Raw genomic sequence first — 21,554 nt, 5'->3', positions numbered from 1 at the left:
GTCATCACACTTGGGTTATCTGCCTGAAGGTAGCCCTCAGTCGGCCCGAATACCACAGTCTTGGGATTTCTGCATCGGATGCTGTCGCTTCTTCCATGGCGTTAGGACATCAGGGGTATAAAACATGCAGCCGACACCATTACATCAGTTTTTCTTGCCCCAGATGTCAGGAGCCCCCAAAACAGGAAACAATTACATGGTGTGGAAGACCTCCAGTAAAAAGTAAATACCACAGCCATAAAATATGGCCAAAAAAGAGGACAGGTAGAAAGTATAGAAAAGTCAGGGGGCTGGAGGGAGGGTAACCAGGACTGCACCTTTAAATGCACTTGAACATCTATATTTATGGTAAGTGTACACAACTGTACTATGTTTTTCGTGATTCACTGTTCCAGTCATCACACTTTGGTAGATTCCCAAAGCTGAGAGGAAGGGTGGAGGCAGTCAATAAGTATTAGGGCTGGCTAGCAGGTCTTTTAAGACTGCTGTAGCAAATCCAGCTCTGGATTTAGAAAAAATAGGCAAGTGGTAATGCTTGGTGAAGGTGTGTACAGAACTCCAAGTTGCAGCTTCCGGGATGTCCCTGGTAGGGACTGCCCTGAGAAATGCTGTAGAAGTTGAGGTAGCCCTAGTGGGATGGGTTCTGATCCCCTGTGGGGTAGGTTTTCTATGGTGTTTGTAGCAGAAATGGATGCAGTGTGCTATCCATTTGGAGATTGCTTTGAAATAACTTTGCCCTCTGCCCCTGTAGCAAAGCTGCCTAGCAGCTGGCCAGATTTTCTGAAAGGTTTAATCCTGCCAAGGTAGAACCTAAGCTGCCTATGCACGTCCAAAGAGTGTAGGATCCTTTCCCCTTTATTCTGAGGATTAGGGAAAAAAGTTGGTAAATGGATGGATTGGTTTAAAACCACACTAGATACCACCTTGGGGATAAATGATGGGTTAGTCCTGAGGGAAACCTTGTCCGCATGGAAGATAATGAAGGATTCCACAGCCATAAGGGCCTGCAACTCAGACACTCTTCATGCTGAAGTGAGGGCTAGAAGTAAGGCTGTTTTCCAAGAGAGGAATTTTACCTCTGCTGTAGCAGCAGGCTCCAAGGGGGGAAGCATGAGCTTCTCTAGTACAAAGCTAAGGTCCCAGGCTGGAGTGGGAGCTCTCCTCAGGGGTCTTAAATTGTTAGCTCCTCTCAGAGGATGAGAGAAGAGGGGTGGGCTCAGTATCGTAGTGAGCTGAGATGGCAGAGGCATGGACCTTAATTGAAGAGAAGGATAGGCTTTTGTGGAGCAGTTCTGCTAGATAATCTAGGATTTGAGGTAAGTTGGGCACGGTTGTATCCTTTCCCTGAGATTGGCTCCAAGAACAGTATCTTTTCCACCTTTCTGAATAGGATTTTCTAGTACTAGGCCTCCTGGCCTCAAGGATGACATCCAGCATCTGTTTGCTGAGGGCTGCTGGTGATGTATTCGGGGGATGAGCCAGGCTGCTAGGTTCAGGGTTTCCAGCTGAGGATGCAAAATCTGGCCCTCCTGCTGGGACAGCAGGGAAGGGGTATGAGGCAGGTGCCAGGGTGGCACTACTGTCAGACTGCGTAAAAGTGGGTACTAGTGCTGGTGTGGCCAGTCTGGTACAATCAGGATTGTCCTTGGCTTGTCCTGTTTGACCTTGAATAGTACTTTCGAGAGGAGGGGCAGAGGGGAAAGGCATAGTTTGAGAGGTTTTTCCATGTAAAACACAGGGCATCCACTTTCCATGCTTGGCTGTGGGGAGTTCTTGTGCACAATTTGCTCAATTGATGGTTCTAAGGGGAGGCAAAGAGGTCCTCCTCTGGTGCCACCGACCAGTGAATTAGAAGCTTGAATGATTTGAGTTCCAGTTTCCACTCATGTGGGTCCAGTAGATTTCTGCTTAAGTCGTCTGCCAGTGAATTTAGTTTGCCTGGCAGGAATTGAGCTTGCAGGTGCACTTGATTGCTCAAGGCTGTGTTCCACAGAGCCATGGCTAAGCAGAGTGGGTAGGAATGAGTTCCCCCCTGCTTGTTTATGTGCCACATAACTGTGGTGTTGTCTGTCTTTATCAAGAGTTGCCCTGGAAGGATAAGGTATTTGAAGGCTGACAGTGCATTATGTAGTGCTAACATTTCTTTTTGATTACTATGCAGGTGCATTTGTCTTGGGCTCCATTTGCCTGCCATGTGAGCCCCCATGCATAGTCTGATGCATCTGTTGTCAGGGTTTGGGTGGCGGGGGGGGTTGAGTGAAAGGAAGGCCTCTGCCCACCAAAGGATATCTGTCAGGTACGGAATGATAGGAATCATTGTTTCCAGGTCCTGAAAATGTTGGCACCAGAGACTTTTTAAGTACCACTGAAGTTTCCTCATATGCAGCCTTGCATTTGGAATTAGTAGAATGCAAGAGGCCATGAACCCTAGGGCTTGCAGTATTTTCTTGCAGATAGTTGGGTTTGGGTGGCCAGTAGATTGAACTAGTTTGTCAAATAAACCTGTTTTTCTGGAGTGAGGAATGCCATCTGGGAAGTTGTGTTCAAGCTTGCTCCCAGGAATACAATTTTTTGGCTGGGTACTAGATGTGATTTCTTTTTGTTGATAGTATACCCCAGAGAAGTTAGAAGTCTCTTTACAAATGTCAGGTGTTGAAGTAGCAATTCCAGACTGTCTGCCTGAATCAGGCAATTGTCCAAGTATGGGTAAATTTTAATTTTTCTGTGCCTGCAGTATGCAATGGCTGGAGCCAGGCATTTTGTGAATACACAGTAGATAAGCAAAAAAGGGAAGTGCAGAGAACAGATAGTGCATAGAGCCTGCCCTGAAACATGGATACTTCCGGCAAGATTCCCCTATGGGGATGTGCAGATAACTTCTTTAAGTCTAGGGTGACCAGCCGGGAGTCCTTGGCTAGCATAGGAAGCAGCTGTTGTAGAGTAAGCATTTTGAATTTTGGAACCACCAGGAAGGTGGTTAGAATTGACAGATCCAGGATAGAGCGCCAAGGGTTTTCTTTTCTAGGCACTAGAAACAGTCTGGAGTAGAAACCCTGTCCCCTTTTCTCTGTTGGAACAGGTTGAATAGCCTTGATACTGAGAAGAGGAAGTACTTATTATTGGGCTTCTGTCCACTGGTTTGGGGGGAGGTCTGGCAATCCGCTTGGGGTTGGCAGTGAGTGGAAGTAGAATCGGTATCCCTGGGATACAATGTTTAAGACCCATCTGACCTGGGTAATGTACTCCCAGTTTTTTGCATGCAGGGAGAGTTTTCCTCCAAAGGGATGCAATTACTTGGGCAAGGCTGGGAAGGATGAAGGACAAGTCATTGTGAACTTTTTCCATGGGATGTTGGCTTACTACTTCCTGTTTTTGAGGTGGGAGCACTCCATTGTTTGGATCTGTGCATACCCTGAGACTGTAGTCTTGTGGTCTGCTGCCCCTGGGTTTGGACTGAGAAGTTCTGAGAGGGACTGGAAAGGACCAGTTTTTTGAAGGCCAATGCCTATTGAATCTAGGTGGCTGTACCTGTAGGAAATCATTAACAGTTTGCATAGATTTAGTTTTTTTCCTCCATCTTTTTCAGAACTTCTTCTGATTTAGTGCCAAACAAACATTTTTGGTTTAATGGAGCATCTAGTAATTTTGCTTTGACATGGTCTGGCAAGATGTTTTTCCTTTAGCCAAGCATGACTTCTAAGAACAGACCCAGTGACAACAGCCCTGCAAGATGCTTCTAAAGTATCAAAACCGCACTGCAAAATATGTTTTCTAACTTGGTTTGCAGAATGCATTAACTCTTGTAAATCTTTATGTTCTGCACAATCTGGAATCAACATAATTTTTTGTTTAATTAGTTCCATAATATGTTGCTGGTACGTTAACATGTGAAACTGGAAATTTAAAGCCCTGATGGCAAGAGTAGCAGAGGTGTACACCTTCTTTCCCCATCTGTCTAAAGCCCTAGAATCCCTGTCCAAAGGGGTAGGGGTTTTGGCTGTAGTAGCCTTAATGCCTTTAGGACCTTGGGAAATGGTCTCTGGATCCGCAGTAGGATTCTTAAACAGAAATTTGTGAGAGTCAGGTAGTCTGTAGTACGTCAGGTTTTCTTGGAGCTGGTGGCAAAGTATCAGGGGTAAGACTGGATTCCATGAAGACATCTACAATTTCCAGAACAGGAGGGATAGCTAGAGGCCTGTGCTGAGGCAGGTTTAAAAATTCCCAGAGTCTCTTTTTGGACTGCGAGTAGTCCTGGCACTCCCAGTGGAAATGCTCTCTGAGGGTATGTAGGGTTTCACCGAAAGAAAAATCCTCTGGTCGGGAGGCAGAGGGAATGGAATCCTCTGCATCAAAATCCTCATAGGTAGATAAAGTTGTGTCCTGGTAATCTGAGGGGTCAGAGTCATCGGACTCATGATCTGAAGAATCAGAGGGAAAATCAATTCTGTGTCTTTTAGAGGGGGAAGGCTGGCTTCCCCTAATTAAAGTAATAACGTCTTCAGCCATTCTAAGCATTTGTTTCTGTGGCATGGGAACTTGAGAATATGCTTTGGTTGTCAGTTTCCTAGGCGTAGTGTGAACTCTGGGCCTGAGATATTCGGTAGTTTTAGTCTGAAATGAAGTAGTCGGTTTAATAAGAACATCGGAAGGTTTGAATACACCCTCAGAAGTCGGTGCCTGCACAGTGGCACAAGACCCATCCAAGGTAAAGACATCCGCAAGTTCCATAGTTGAAGAAGCATCTATCAGCATACCGGACTCCGTTTGGGTCTCAGTAGAGGCCTGTGGATCTGTAGAAGCGGGTATCAGGGGCTGCGAAAGCGCCTCACTGAGTACTGGCAGACTGGTGACTAGCTTAACGGAGGCATTGTCGGCAGTTTTGGACCTATGCGGTCTGTCTCTGTCTTTATCCTTACTTTTTTTTCGAAGATCGGTAGTCGGATGGCTTATCGAAGCCGTTTTGGAATACGGAGAACGACAGCGAAAGAATTTAGCTGCAAAGATAGTCTGATGACGAATAGTTTGGATGTTGAACAGGGCACAAAACCGGCAGTGAGGAACGTCGTGGTTTGGGCCTAAACAGGTGACGCAGTAAGAATGAAAATCTCTGAGGTATTTGCTTTCCACAGGCAAGATAATTATTCATTTTTTTCTGACATCAGTTAAAGCAAGAAAAAAGGATCCCCAATGGGATACTTAGCTTTAGAAGACTTCAGGTCTGAAACTCAACGAAAATTTCAGGTAGCGGCCGACTGGCACTTGCGAACTGCTTCTGCTTCGGGCTCTGCTCGGCAAGAAAAGTTGATGTAATGGCATCGGCTGCATGTTTTATACTCCTGACGATCTGACGTCATGGAAAAAGCGGCAGCATTCAATGCAGAAATCCCAAGACTCTGGTATTCAGCCCGACTGAGGGCTACCTGGAGGCAGATAACCCAAGTGTGATGACTGCAACAGTGAAACACAAAGAACATCTAATAGAAGATCACTTATTTGGCATGGGGATTACCAAGGAACATTTGGATGGGGTGGGATGATGGGCGCATTGAGAGAGATTATGAGTATTTCCTACTTGCACAGCTAATGGCTTTGCAGCCATTTTTAAGAATAGTGGATATGATTATTAGGATTGTATTTATCATATAGTCTTTCCAGAATTCTTTGCAACATTTTGTGTGTCATGTTTACAAAAATTTTTCTAATTGGTACCATCTCTTTCAATGAAAAACATTCAACCTTTTTTTTTTTTTTCTTTACAGGTATCTCTAATGACAGTCTAGAAGGTGGTACTTCAGCCCGATCAACCAGTCACTTCCCTTGGACATATCGAGCAGCATCCCCAGATGTGTCTCCGTGTCCCAGTAAAGATGGTTCTCCCATGCCTGGTTCAGACATGTAACAGCCAAACAAGACATGGATGGCCCTCTACACCAGGGGATGCTGGAGGGGGAAGTGAGGAATGACTGCTGTCCAATGCAGAGTCATACACCATCTGCTAAGGTAAACACTGAGCCCACAGAGTCAGACAGGGCTTTTGGCAAGTTATTTTTGTCTTTCTAGGAACTAGGGAAATTGGACCAGCAGCAGCTGTGTAAGTATCCATACTGTAACCAAGGACAACGTTTCTTATACAGTAAGAAGCACTGGAATGAGTCTGTCTGAAGGTAAGTTGTCAAATAGTTTGAGCAAGCAGCACACTTACACCTTCACAGACATACAGAGTCCCTAAAACACTAATGCAAAAGTTAAATACCACAAGATAAGTGTCACTAGTAAAACCGACTAAAATCCAAACATAAACAGTGATCGCTGAAATTGGCAGTTGGCTCCACTAGGGCAATAAAGACCCATCCAATATAAAAAACGAAAAGTTTATTAGATTTAGCACTTTCATCCACTACACCGTGGACTTCATCAGAATCTAAAATCACTCCATTAAAAGCGTTTATATAAATAGTAGTAACCCTAAGGGTGTGTTCATAACCACTAATTGACACCACACAATTACCTGTATTTAAAGGGCAACTTACACTGAAGCAGCAATTCAAATTAAAATGTCTATATGATACATAATCAAAACCAAACAAAAATTAAACCAAGAAAATTTTCAAATAGTGATAACAAAACATAACATAAAACTATTATTCACTTAAAAGGCTTTTAAGGCATTATAAATAACCATAAAATTAATCTGTAATAATATGCAACAACTTCTACACCTGCAATTTCCTAAGTTCCAACGCAGGTTTAAGAGGAATATTGTCATTAATGCAAATTAGCACACCATATTCCAGAAGAAACCCCTCTAAATCAAATTTAGTCTGACAGAAAAATGGCAAGTATGCTGTCAGAGCACAAACATAAGCACTACATAACCTGCAGTCATCTCCACCCAACTAAAACACTTCCCACATTAAACTTTCACTTAATTAAAATGTTTACACATGCAGTACATTTTAACACAAAATTTGCCCCCCCCCCAAAAAAAAAAAAAACACATACACATAGCCAAAACTAAAAATAGTGGCCCCTGGTAGGAAACTTCAGACATTAGAAAAACAAGAGTTTCTTCAAGGAACAAAACTGCTACAAATAAATAAAATATTTTTATAGCTGTATTTAAAAAAAATGACTATTTCTGTGTGGAAGGGTTTCCCAAAGGGGACTTATCTGCCAGATAGAGGCTGAAGGCTGGCTGCTGCTCTTGTGAAACTCCTGAGCTGCTTATTCGTTAGCCACCAAAAAAGTACTGAACATTTTCCACTCTGACTGATGAGTTCCCTTCCACAGGGCTGCCCATTGAGAAGAGTAGAAATGTGGGAGGGTGAAAAAGCTTTTGAAAGCTGTCTGATTGTTATGTCTTGGGAAAGACACAACCCATATATCCTAAAGATTATTGCAGCATTGGGAATAATGATCAACAGAGATAATATGCTCCTTCATAGTATATGGAGTGTACCACTTTAAATCTGTTTACAGAGCTGCATACCACATATGCCCTGTGGTGCACATTCCTTATTAACAGCCAGTCTGATTAAACACCTCGTGGAGGATTGAACCTCATCCACTGCACCTGGTCTTGTTTACCAAGCATTCTGACAAACATCCAGATGTCATATGGTGAAAGAAGTGGGACAGTTTATCTGCAGAAGTGAAGAAATATTTGTGTTCAAGAGTTCATGTATTTAAAAATACAAAAGCATGTTAAATTTGTAGCTATAAAATGTCCCAAATGCAACTACAGGGAATTATTTTGGTGCAAAGCAATCTTCATACATAGCCAGGCTAAATTTGGTGGATTTTATGACTTAAGAAACAGAAGAGTCGGTGGTACAACAAACGATGAAACAATGGGCAGGCTATTAAACAGACATGTCATTATCATGGCTGTGGATACATACATTGGAAATGAGAAACAAATGTGTAAAAAAAAAAAAAAGTGAGAGAAAGTGATTCAGCAGTAATACAGACATGAAATTAAGAGATGATATGAAGTTGAAATTCACGTTTCATATACTAGGTGTGGCTATAAGGATGAGAACCGGTGTCTTGTGTTTAATCAGTTTTGCAGAATATGAGAAAAGGAGGAGCCTTTTTGCAAAGAGCAAGTAAAAAGAAAAAAAATTATTCAAAAGTATTTGCATATTGCTGAAAAGAAGCATAAAATGAGTTGTTTGCTGGTACTGCTAAACAGCTGATGATACACTGCAATCAGAAAAAGTATCAGTTGCAATAAAAATGCAGGTCAGATCACTGACAAGAAATTTTTAAGAACTGACAAGCATAATGTCAAATTTAAATCAGGTAAAAGTGCACATTATAATACTTTGTCAGAAGATACTTCTGAAACACTGGAGCTGAAAGGCACTGAAAGACCTGTGTTCTTACTAACATATTCAACACAGCAGGTGAAGCCACTGGACTACAAACTACTGACATATGAAAATAAAAATAAGTACAACACTCCATTTCAACTATAGCACTTAAAGCAGTAAATTATCTTAATATTCTGGGTCATTTGATATGTCCAAGACTAGAATTAAAAAGAATGGCACAGTGTGAAAGCAAAGAGTGCATGCATGCATACAGCAACATTTGCAAAGACATCTTACGTACTGTGCAAAACCACAGCAATGATATTCTTTACTACTATACTGATCTATTTACAGGCTTAGGAAGTTTGATGATGATACCACATGCAAATAAATGCTGATATTATGCCTGTGTCAATATTTTTATTATCTTTATGCTTTAGTGAGGAGACCTGAAAAAAGTAATGAAAGAAAGCAAAAATTTAGCTATCGCTAAAGAAGCGTTTCTAGGAATGACACAGTATCTTGTCAAGTTTGTACATATGCCTGACATAACTACATTTCTAGGAAAATATTAAAGGCTGTAATGTAGTCTGGGAATTATGCTACGAATGGCAAGAGCTTGGAAATCCTCAAGAAACTTGTTCAAATGTACCAGAGTTAAAATACTGTGATGTGAGTCACTCAGTCTTGCTGCAAGTACATGCCAGTCAAAACTGTACAGTTTTGTGATCTTACAAATGTAAAGACCAACTGCCCATGAGACATGAGCACCTACTATACAAGAGCGCGATACTGAGATAGAAAAAAACACTATTTGCAACGGTATAGATGAGAGAAATTCCAAGAATACGTCTGGAACAGAAGTTCAGATCAAAGTAACATAAACCTAAGGGACCTCTAGGATGGGAGATGATGTTACTTAATCTACAAAAGGATAACCTAAAAGTGAAATACAAAACAGGCAAGAAAACACATAGCCGATTGTTGAAGTACATCATATTTATCAGAAGTGCATGAACTGCTACAAGAATTAGAGATTTTTAATACTGTACTTACCCTTAATAGAAGAAAAAGTAAATCAAATTTAAAAATGTACTTGTACTAACTCATAAATGCAATTACTTAAGCTGTAAATTACAGGTTTGCCTAATGTTCAAAGCTGTCAAAATAAAAATTTTATTTACTTAAATTTGTCAACCGGGTTAATGTCTCATCTATAGGAACCCACTTCAGTCACAGCCCAAGAAATTATCACATTTCAATACAATTTTATAATCAAGATTTACAGTAAAGTCTTTCATGTGTACCACTATGTACATTATTTACACACTTGTGCAGGAATGCCGAGGTCTGTGCAAATGTGATTATTAAGGTTTACACAAGTTTAAAACAAATTAATGACATTACACAGAAGCTTAATCAATGAAAAAAACAAACTCAGTGGACATATGAATCATATCTGGAAACAGTAAATGACAAAAAAGCACTAAATCATATGTACTGGACAAGAATGTCAACTTAGATCACAGTATAGCAGAATTGTGCCATATGATTGCAGATGTTTGAGTACATTTATTTCATTCCTAATCAATGAGATATCCGGCCTGCAGGTATCCCATGACTGGCCTGACTTCCAGAGCTATACCTTCCACCAGTGGCCTCGGCTGGCCTCCCTCCCACTAAGATGTCATAAGTTCACTGGTATAAGAGGGGTATTAGTCAATACCATCTTCTGATCTTTCTTGTTGTGGCTGGACAAGAAGTTTGCTCCCAGTGCCAGAGCATGAGTGGATTATACCAAAGAGGACAGCTAACTCCCTGACCAGAAATCCCACCACTGAGGCCCTATTCTTGCTCTTTGAAATTACACAAGTTGAAGGAGGAAGACAACTTGGCAGGGAGATGGCAGGGATTAGAGGCTATCCACCCCTAACCAAAGGACTCCCAAGAAGGTTGACAGAGTGGATGGTGGGGAAACATGAACATTCACAGTTATGCTAAGTTCCTAACACAGCTGGGCTAGGTGCATCATTGGAGTAGCACTGGCGGCCCTATAAGTGATCAGCAAGAAAGAAGACCTTGCAGTACAGCAGACACATATTCTGCCACAGCCCTGGAAGCAGTACCTTAGGTTATAATGCTTTTGAGGTATATACTGATGACCAGGTAGCTACTTTCTAAACTGATTGGGTACTAACCCTTCTGAAAAATATCAGTGGCTGCTGCAGTTCTTCTCAAATGGGACAGTACATGCCCTGGCAGAATAACAACATGTATGCAAGCCACTTTTGACAGACTTATTTACAAGCTTTCCTTCCCTGCCTTTTACAGATTATACAGCTCATCAGATTTTCTTATTTCCTTAGCTTTGTCCAAATAAGTTAAATCAGTAATGTAATGCAAGACATGCTACTTTGTAATGTTCATATCTGTAAATAGACAAAAAAAAAAGAGGGCTGTACAGCATTAAATATGTCAGTAACTAGTTCAGAGAGCTGCGTGTCAAATAGTTCACATTTCTTTCAAAAAACAGTCTGATTAAACACCTGTATAAAGCAGAAATTTCACCCACAGTGTCTTTTTTGTTTAACTTCTAAATGGTTATGTGAATGCTAAGTATAGTGTTTGATAATTTACAAAAACTATGGTGATGCTCAAACGTTTTGTGGTTCAATTTCAGTTCAAACCAACAAGGAATATCAGATATATAGCACACATCCAGCATCAGTTCTGTGTAGTAATCGCAACATTAGAAATATTTTCTTAATTCCATAGGGCTCTAACACTTTTGAGACGATTAAAAATACATGTAATGATTTGCTTCTAAATTAAACTAAAGAAGTGGGATCTGCATGGAATGATATCAGTACCTGAAGCTGCATTAAGTAGCATGGATATCTGCTATATCCCAGACATGTTGGCATGCTGTTGTAATTGATACCACTTCAGTTACTTGTCTGCCTTAATCCGCTGGCTCTGTGCCAAAATGCTGTGTTTCAATGCCAAGTCAGTTGGGATCAAGTCTACTATTATACTAGATTTGCTTTATGCTACTCATTATTTAACAAAACCTGGTTCAATGTCAACTTCAGGCCCACTTCCATGGTCACTGGGCCCCCTGGGTTTTGGTTTTGCAATGTTTTAGACCTGGTAATTTTAGTGGTAAGATTGCTGTCCTTTACCTTTCCTCCACAGGGATGAAGGTTACAGCTGGGACTTCCAATACATCACAGCATTGCAACCAAAATGTTGATATCTCCTCATCTACTATCCACCAGATAGGGCAAGGACATTCCTTAAAGGTGCTTCCTGATTTCCTTGTCACCTAGGTGGTTAATTTTGGGTGAGTACAATGAGTCAATGAAGAGTCTTCAACTTTTGTAAATAAAAATAAAAAAAATCCTGTGCATTATACAGGGATTCTGGTTTGTTCAGGTGGTTATCTTTGCTACATACATACATATATATGCACAGGTCTGACTTGCTGCTTCAGCTGGGTGTGATGATCAGTGCCTTGGGGATAGAACAGGTTGCTTGGTCAAATCACAAGTTCATTTACTACTTGGTGGCTCTATCTAGAATAGTGCCCTCCACAGTCTAGGTCCTGATGTTCTGCATGAGTCTAAGCAGTGCAACTTTGGACTCAATGGTTTTTAACTGTTCAGCAGCATGTGCAGGAGTTCAGTGCTGCTGATGTGGATAAGGCTGTCATGAGTTTTAACATGTCTTGACATACTCTAACAATGCTTTTGCCCCATGTTTTGTCCATTTAGTTCCACATGAGCCATGGTATGATCTCGAGTTCCATAATCTAAGATAAAAAGAATGAACATTAGGGAAGATGGCACTTCACTCACCTGCTGGAAGCCAGGCTCCTGTAGATGAATATTATTGTCCACCAGGCCAAAGTTACTGGAAATAAATAGTACAGTTATGTACACTTATGTACACTTACCATAAATGTAGATGTTAGAGTGTATTCAGACTCGTTGTGCCCATCCCCTGAGCCTGGCACCAGGAACAGTATATTTTCCACTTGTCTGAACAGGATTTTCTAGTACTAGGCCTCCTTGCCTCAAGAATGACATCCAGCACCTGCTTACTGAGGGTTGCTGAAGGTGAGGTCAGGGAATTAGCCAGGCTGCAAGGTTCAGGGTTTGAAGCTGAGGGTGCAGAATCTGGCCCGCCTGCTGGGGCAGCAGGGAAGGGGTATGAGGAAGGTGCCAAGGTTGTAGCACTATCAGACTGCACAAAAGGGGGTACCAGTGCTGGCATGGCCAGTCTGGTGCAATCAGTATTGTCCTTGGCTTGTCCTGTTTGATGTTTAGTAGAACCTTCGAGAGGAGAGGCAGAGAGGGAAATGCATAAACTGAGAGGCTTTCCCAGGTAAAGGACAGGGGATCCACTTTCCAAGCTTGAATGCGGGGAGTTCTGGTGCAGAATTTGTTCAACTGGTAGTTCTGAGGGGAGGCAAACAGGTCTACCTCTGGTGTCCCCCATTTGTTCCTCAAGAGCTTGAATATTTTGGGTTTCAGTTTCCATTTGTGTGGGTCCATGAGATTTCTGCTTAAGTCATCTACCAGTGAATTTTAGTTTACCTGGCAGGAATTGAGCTTGTAGGTTCACTTGGTAGCTCAAGACTGTGCTCCACAGAGCCATGGCTAGTCTGCAGAGTAGGTAGGAATGGGTTTTCCCCTGCTTGTTTATGTACCACATAACTGTGGTGTTGTCTGTCTTTACCACTAGTTGTCCTGGAAGAATAAGGTCTCTGAAGGCTGTCAGAGCATTCTGAACAGCTAACATTTCTTTTTGATTGATATGCAGGTGCATCTGTTTTGGGTTCCATTTACCCTGAATGCACTGCTCTGCTATGTGAGCCCCTCATGCATAGTCTGATAAGTCTGTTGTTAGGGTTTGGGCAACAGGGGGTAGAGTGAAAGGGAGTCCCTTGTTGTGGCAGCAGGCCTTTGCCCACCAAATAAACTCTGCCCTTACACAAGGGATAATAGGAATCATTGTTTCCAGGTCCTGAGAATGTTGACACCATACACTTTTTATATACCACTGAAGTTTCCTCATATGCAGTTTTGCATATGGAATTAGCAGAATGCAATAGGTCATGAACCCCAGGGCTTGCAGGATTTTCCTTGCAGACAGCTGGGTTTTTGTGGTCAGTAGTTTGAAGTAGGATGCCAAATGAACTTGTTTCTCTAAAGTGAGGAATGCCATCTGGGAAGTTGTGTTCAAGCTTGCTCCCCGGAATACAATCTGTTGGCAGGGTAATAGGTGTGATTTCTTCTAATTGATGTTTACCCTTGATGGTTTACCCCAGTTAAGTTAGAAGTCTCTTTACAAATGCCAGGTGCTTTAACAGCAAGTCCTGACTGCCTGAATCAGGCAATCGTCCAAATATGGGTAAATCTGAATATTTCTCTGCCTGCAAAATGCAATGGCAGGAGCTAGGCACTTTGTAAATACCCTGGGCGCATTAGATAAGCCAAAGGGCAGTGCAGAGAACTGATAGTGCATGGAGCCTGCCCTGAAGCGTAGGAATTTTCTGCAGGATTCCCTTATTGGGATGTGCAGGTAAGCTTCTTTTAAGTCTAGAGTTGCCAGCCAGGTATCCTTGGCTAGCACAGGAAGAAATTGCTGAAGAGTTAGCATTTTGAACTTTGGAACCACCAGAAAGATGTTGAGAATAGAAAGGTCCAGGATAGGACGCCAGGAGTTTTCTTTTCTGGGAAACAGGAACAGTTCTGAATAAAAACCTTGTCCCCTTTGTTCCTCTGGAACAGGTCGAATAGCCCTGATACTGAGGAGAGACAGCACTTGTTTTTGGGCCTCCTCCCACTGGTTTGGGGGAAGGTCTGGCCATCCACTTGGGGTTGGAGTGGAAGTGGAATCTGTATCCTAGGGAAACTATGTTTAAAACCCATTTGTCTTGGGTAATGAGTTCCCAGTTTTTTGCATGCAGGGCGAGCTTTCCTCCTAAGGGAGCAAGTAGTTGAGCAAGGCTTGGTAGAGTTAAGGATAAGTGATTGTGCCATTTTTCCATAGGGGAGGTGGCTTACTACTCCCTGCTTTGGAATTGGGGCTACCACTGCTTAGATCTGTGCATAGCCTGAGACTGAAGTCTTGGTGGTCTGTTGCTTCTGCGTTTGGACTGAGAAGGCCTGGAAGGGACTGGAAAGGATAAGTTCTTTGAAGGCCAATGCCTGCTGAATCTAGGTGGCTGTACTTGTAAGAAATCTTTAGCAGTTTGCATAGATTTAGCTTTTTCCTCCATCCTTTTGATGACTTCTTCTGCTCTCTTACCAAAAAGGAGCTCTTGGTATAAGGGTGCATCCAGTAATTTAGCTTTAACATGATCTGGCAAGTTTTGCATGCCTTCTAAGTACAGACCCAGTGACAGCAGCCCTGCAAGATGCTTCTAAAGCATCAAAACCACATTGCAAAGTAGGTTTTACCTACTTGGTCAGCAGAATGCATTAACTCTTGTAAATCTTTGTGTTCAGCACAGTCAGGAATCAACATCATTTTCTGTTTAATTAATCCCATAATATGCTGCTGATACTTTAACATATGAAAGTGGCAATTTAAAGCCCCAATGTCTAAAGTGGCAGAAGTATACACCTTCTTACCCCATCTGTCTAAAGCTCTAGAATACCTATCAGAAGGGGTAGGATTTTTGGCAGTAGTAGCCTTAATGCCTTTTGGTCCTTGGGAAATGGTCTCTGGATCTGCAGTAGGATTACTGAAAAGGAATTTGTGAAAGTCAGGTACTTTGTAGTACCCATCAGGTTTCCTTTGAGCTGGAAGCAAAGTGTCTGGGGTAAGGCTGGATTCCAAGAAAACATCATATACAAACTCCAGAACAGGAGGGATAACTAGAGGCCTGTGTTGAGGCAGGTTTAAAAATTCCCTAAGTCTCTTTTTGGATTGAGAATAGTCCTGGCTTTCCCAGCAGAAATGCTCCCTAAGGGTATACAAGGTTTCACCCAAAGAAAAATCTTCTGAAGGGGAAGCAAAGGGAAATGCAATCCTCTGCATCAGAATCCTCATAAGTAGATAAGGGTAAATCCTGGTAGTCAGAAGGAACAGATATCAGATTCCTGATCAGAAGAATCAGAAAGAAAATCAGTTCTAGGTCTCTGGGGGGGGGGAGGGGGGCTGGCTTCCCCTAATTAAGGTAATAAGGTCTTCAGCCATTCTAATCATTTGTTTTTGAGGCATATGGACCTGAGAATGCATTGGTTTTCTAGACTTAGTGTGAGCTTTAGGCCTGAGGAATTCGGTATTTTTAGCTTGAAATGAAGTCGTCGGTTTGATATGAAAATCAGTAGGCCTGAATACACCCTCAGAAGCCGGTGCCTACACAGCGGCTCCGGACCCATCCAAGGTAGAGACATCCGCAGGTTTCATAGTCGAAGAAGCATCTCGTGGCATATCAGACTCCGAATGGGTCTCAGTAGAGGCTTGCGAATCTGTAGTAGCGGGTATCAGGGGCTGCAAAAGCGCCTCACTGAGTACCGGTAGACTGGCGACTAGCTTATCGGAAGCGTCATCGGCAGTTTTGGACCTATGCGGTTTGTCTCTGTCTTTATCTTTACGTTTTTTCGGAAGATCGGTAGTCGGATGGCTTAACGAAGCCATTTTGGAGTACGGAGATCGAGAATGAAATTATTTAGCTACAAATATAGCCCAATGACGAATAGTTCGGGCATTGAGCAAGGCACAAAACCGACAGCGAGGGACGTCGTGGTTGGGCTTAAACAGGTGACGCAGTAAGAATGAAAATCTCTATGAGGTATTTGCTTTCCACAGGCAAGACAACTGTTAATTTTTTCTGACATCGGTTAGAGCAAGAAAAAAGGATCCCCAACGGGGTACTTATTTTTGAAGACTTCAGGTCTGAAACTCGAAAATGAAAATTTCAGGAGTCGGCCGACTGGCACTTGCGAACTGCTTCTGCTTCGGGCACCGCATGACAAGAAAGACTGATGTAATGGTGTCAGCTGCTTGTTTTATACCCCTGACCTGACGTTATGGAAGAAGCGACAGCATCCGAAGCAGAAATCTGAAGACTCTGGTATTCAGGCCGGCTGAGGGCTACCTGCAGGCAGATAACCCCAATGTGATGACTGCAACAGTGAAACACGGAGAACATCTTTACTTTTATTTCAGAAAATTTTGTCAGCAGCAAAATGTCCAGCAGCCTCTTCAAGGTGGAAGGTGTATTTGATAGCCTACCCTGCCTTGCCACAGAGAAGCCTTTCTCTTCTGAGGAATGTGAAATTGTATTAAGTAGGTTTTTTGCCTTAAGCTAGCATCCATCAGGTCAAATGTTGTCCCTAGTATGCTTACTAGTAGATTCAGTGTAAAACATATTGCTCTTGGTCTGATTTATCATCCCCAATTATGACGAGTTTATTAAATTTCTCCGTGGGATGCATTCAACCAACTGCAGCCAAGATCGATGTCCACACAAGCTCGTAAAATCTTGTTTGGATGTCTTGGTTCTTGTCCTTTATCATGTTATCACACTGTCCCTTTATGAATGAGTCTTTCTGTTAATTTTTGAGTTGGCCTGGGTCACTCCTATTCCTAAAAAGGCAAGGTGCAATGACGATAATCTAGATAATTACAGACCCGTGTCAAATGTCTCTTGTGCTACCAAGATTCTTGAGAAGGTTATTTATACACAACTGGATTTCTATTTTGAGTGTTAATTAAACCTGACCTATTTCAGTCCAGTTTTCGGTTTGAGCATAGCACTGAAGCTGCCTTAGTTAGGATGTTTAACAATCTGCTAAAACTTATTCCATCTTTGTCCTTTAGGTCTCACTTCAGCATTTAACACTGTGGATTATGGCATCTTGCGTGACTGTTTAAACCATTAACTGGGTGTTGCCTCCTACCTCACTGGTCATACTCAGCAGATTGTGTGAGAACTTCATCACTTCTCATCTTCTCCTGACATGCAGGGTACCACAGGATTCTATTCTCACCCACTGCTTTTAACAGTGTAAAGGATATAATTAAAAGACGATATTCCTAGGAAAGGTCTAGAATTCATTTTGTTGCTGATGACATGCAGTTTTACCTCTCTTTCACTCAGGATTGTTCCAGACTTGGAATGGATGATCATTAATCATATGAAACCCAACATTAACAAAACAGCTGTTCTGGCCATTCATGTCACCATTTGCAATTCTTCTGTCCCAGTTTTGTCCTCAGATATCATCTGAGGAATACCTCCCTACCCAAGCATCTTATTCCATCAGCTGACTTCCTTATGGTTGTGAATATTTTTGTCTCCTCATGGCTGGACTATCTAATGCCTTTCACCTATGGCTGCTGGATACTGAGCTGGACAGACTATAATTGGTTCAGAAATCTGCAGCTGAGCTACGTACTGGTACATCTAGATACTGTCACATTACAGCAGTATTGCAAACTCTGCAGTGGTTATCTGTTTGGTCTCATATTACTTACAAGTCTATCAGCTTATACCTTGACATTTAGAACTTGGGTCTCCCTTATCTTAGGGAACTTCTCAACTGGCATCAACCTGCTCAGTCTATGCGGTCTGCCACCCTTTTATTATTTCAGCTTCCAAAGGTTTGGCTTGATTCTTCAGGAGGGAATTCACTTGTATATCAGGGGCTGTATCTTTGGAACTTCATGTCAGGGTTATAAAAAGGTATATCCAGAAAACTGATCGTTTCAACAGCTTTCTCACAACCTACCTTTTTGACTTGGTCTATGAAGGCTAGATGTCTTTGCAATGCTTGCATCTTATGTTTATGCAGTTTACTTTTTTATACCTTGTATTAGCTGTAAATGTGGATGAGGCTCTTGAAGCTTATAACTTGAATTTGAATTTTCATGTCAAAAGTTTTTGGGAAGCAGAAACTGAAAAAGTGTCATCTTAACTCCCAGTAGAATGCTACCCACAACTTAGCCTGTCCTCTCAAATGAACCTGTAATAACCTGATGTATCTTCTGCTAGACTGTAATGTGCTGCAGTAATCAGGAAAGAAGCAGCAGCAGTTTCCAGTGGGAAGCACAGTTTGCAAACAAATTTTACAAATAAGAGCATCATTCATGGAAAGAACGCCTACACTGGGAACATACAGTAATTCAATTTACACTCAGTCATCAGAAATTGCATGGAAAACAGTTTGTTTTCACCTCTCCATGCTAGCCTTTGACTTGTGACACACTTCAATATGACCTATTACATATGTACCATGACTGCAGGTACCAGAGTATAACCAATTGCCAGGGTGGGCAACCCTTCGATGGAGAAGTCTGTGACATAGTACTAAATCAATGAAAGATGCAACAGCTGGGAAGTCAGACACAGCATTATACTACATGTAGAATGCAGTTGGGCATTCTCAACTTTCCCTTATCCATCCAAATGCAATGTCCCCAGTGTCTGAAATGTACGCCAAGGAGATGGGGGGAGACAGCAGAAGAGATGCTGTTGACAGGCCTTGGTAGCTGTTGCATTTCTGGTCTCCAAAAGGGCACAATCTTTAGGTGCCAGTCCTGCTTATCCCCACTCTGGGATGGAAGAGCCAGACTCCATCTGCTCAGTTCCACTGCACCCAACAGACCCTCCAGGATCACAAGCTGCTAATCAGTCCTAGGTCTAGACCTGAAAAACGTTACTCCATGTACTTTCTAACCTTAGTCTGCTGTTATCTAGCATTCATAAAAGCATCCCCTTAATCTATTACAAACAAGCAGCACCTTAATCCTCTGATACACACAATTGCAGCTTACACTATACCCCATAGTTCATCTTTCAGAAAGTTTAGTTTAGCTACAATGAGGAACATGAGTGGTGATAGGCTGTACAGGTACAACTGTTCTGCATCTGAGGATTTTCTTTTTATACTGCTCCCTGCTGACAAGAGGGGAAAAAAAGTGGTCGTCTCCCAACTAACCTGTAGCTGCCACTATCCCTAGCCATGCCTCTGCCTACACTGCCAAAAAGCATACAGACAGCAATGTGTACAAAGCCTTCTCCCTGCAGAAAGTCTTCTAAGCCACTTGGTTATTTACATTCACCTTGACTGGGCACTAACAGTGCAAGACATTTCTAAACTTGGAACACAGACATCAAATGTCTGTCTTACATTTTGGCAGAACTTTTGAACCCACCATGTTTTTCACATTCTGATGCACATCCTAGAACTGCACTTACTATTCAAATTGCTATTATTAATGTCATTTTTATGGTGTAAAATTTGCACGTGAAGATTCTTCTGTATTTTCCCTCCATAAGTAGCTGAAAACCAAATGTATGAATGATGCCAAGGTGTCAGCGTGCTTGTCTTTACAGGAAACTTTCTAAGTGCAACACTGAATTCAGTACTGGGAAACCCCCAAACAGGATGTTTGTTAAATCTCTTACCAACTTTTCCTGGTGCAGCTTTGCAATTGCCATGTGGGTAAATGTTGGTTCTGCTTCACTTAGGTCTGTGGACCTGCAAAGAAAAAAAAGACAAAGTTATACTTCATATATAACATGAAACCAGAACCTAACAATCCAAAGTATCACGCGTATACCTCTCAAATATCCAGATTTTTTTCAGAATGTCCAGATTTCTGCCTTATGTATTTAATCTGTTCCTCATACATTTTGTGTTTTCTCACAAATCATTCAGGATTTAAGTCATTAAATGATGACATACATTCAACTTTCATACTTCATATCCTTCAGAAAATGGAAGCTAATGCAAAACCTGTTATTCTTGCAACTTTCCAAGTTTATAGTAGCAATATTTAAAAAGTTGTCCTTATTGGGGGTTTTTTTGGCCTTTGTCCCAATTATTTTTGACTTTGTCCAGAATTCTTGCACTAAGAGGTTGAGAGGTATTGGATTCATATGTAACAGGCTTGCAGACAGCAAAAATGGACAATACAAGGAAAAATACAGCTGTGCACTTTCTAAACTACTTAACCAAATGACTGTAACAAGGTATGGGTTGTTGTCATTCCAAAATAGGCATGGTCATCACTGCTGCTTTTGTGCAGTATGTGCTACAATTTCCTCACCTTCCCCACATTCATCTTTACCTTTAAACTGGGTAGTGAGCTGCCCAGCTGTGCTTCATTCATTCCACAGGACTGTAGGGCACCAACTCAGCCAGGCTGCTTCCACACCAATATTACTCTACAGCCAAAATACAGCAGGAAGCTACTAAAAAATATCCTATAAAAATGGCAAAGGGCTGCTAACCCTACATATTAACACTACAAATATAATTTCTGTTCAAGTATCTAATTGAAGGCTTTCATGTAATACTTTGGGTAGTATAACTTGAAAACAATACTAAAGAAAGTAGGTTATTATACAAAAAAGTGTTTTTTAATAAACATCTTTATTTAACTATAGCTAAAACAGTTACAAATGAAATAAAATATGTGCATGCAGCAGTATGTCATCGTTCTAGCTTTTATCTGAGGAAAGTACAACAAAATCTTCATGTGCACATTTTATACCATAAGATGATATTAAGAACAGTAACTTGAACAGTGCACTTGCAAGATGCGTCTCTGAATGCGAAAAACATGGTGGGTTCGGATTTCAAGTTATACAGGTGGCTATGATAAATCAATGGAATGACTTTATGAATACCTTATTACTGCAGGAGAGCAAACTGCAATTCTGACTTTGTAGTTTAACAAGCAAGAAATAATAAATTAAAAAAAAGTATTAATTGCATTTTGTTTGATGGGTCTACTACCTGCATTTCTTTGTATGTTTCCAAAGTCAGTTTCTGAGACCTCAAAAGTTATTTTTCAGAAGTCCTAACACACATCAACTTTACGTTCTGCACATACTACTATGGACAAAACGTGAAAAATATATAATTTTGGTACGGCGGTAGCATTGTTACCTCACAGCAAGAGGTTCTCCCGTTCGATTCTCGGCTTGGCTTGGGAGTGCCTTCTGTGTGGACTCTGCATGTCCTCCGCGCGGTTGGGTAGCATTCGAAAGACATGCGTGTGGAAATGGGCGTGCCTTCGTTGAAGGTTGGGCGTCGAGCTGGCACCTCGGCATTTCGTAAAAAGTCTACTGCCAATCATTAGCGGACCGGAGTTCCGCTGTGGTGACCCCTTACCAGGAAAAAGCCGAAAAGACAAACAACAACCATGATCTTCCATACAATCTAAACCGGTCAACATCCCAGTAACTAATTTTAATTTTTAAACATCTCA

General features: G+C 41.7%; 1 protein-coding gene across 1 annotated transcript in view; it reads right to left on the bottom strand.

Annotated features, from left to right (window-relative positions):
- SIRT7 (sirtuin 7) overlaps window positions 1-21,554 on the bottom strand; it is an 885,398-nt gene that overhangs the window by 117,293 nt on the left and 746,551 nt on the right. Inside the window, exon 5 of the mRNA XM_044068225.1 lies at window positions 19,744-19,816. Within this exon, the coding sequence (XP_043924160.1) occupies window positions 19,744-19,816 (73 nt within the window). The remainder of the gene's footprint in view (window positions 1-19,743; window positions 19,817-21,554) is intronic.

This window comes from Protopterus annectens, chromosome 4.part0 (genome assembly GCF_019279795.1).
Source record: "Protopterus annectens isolate FY-2018-M chromosome 4.part0, PAN1.0, whole genome shotgun sequence".
NCBI lineage: Eukaryota > Metazoa > Chordata > Ceratodontiformes > Protopteridae > Protopterus > Protopterus annectens.
The sequence above is the reverse complement of the archived record's forward strand: the minus strand, read 5'-3'. Positions and strand labels throughout refer to the sequence as shown.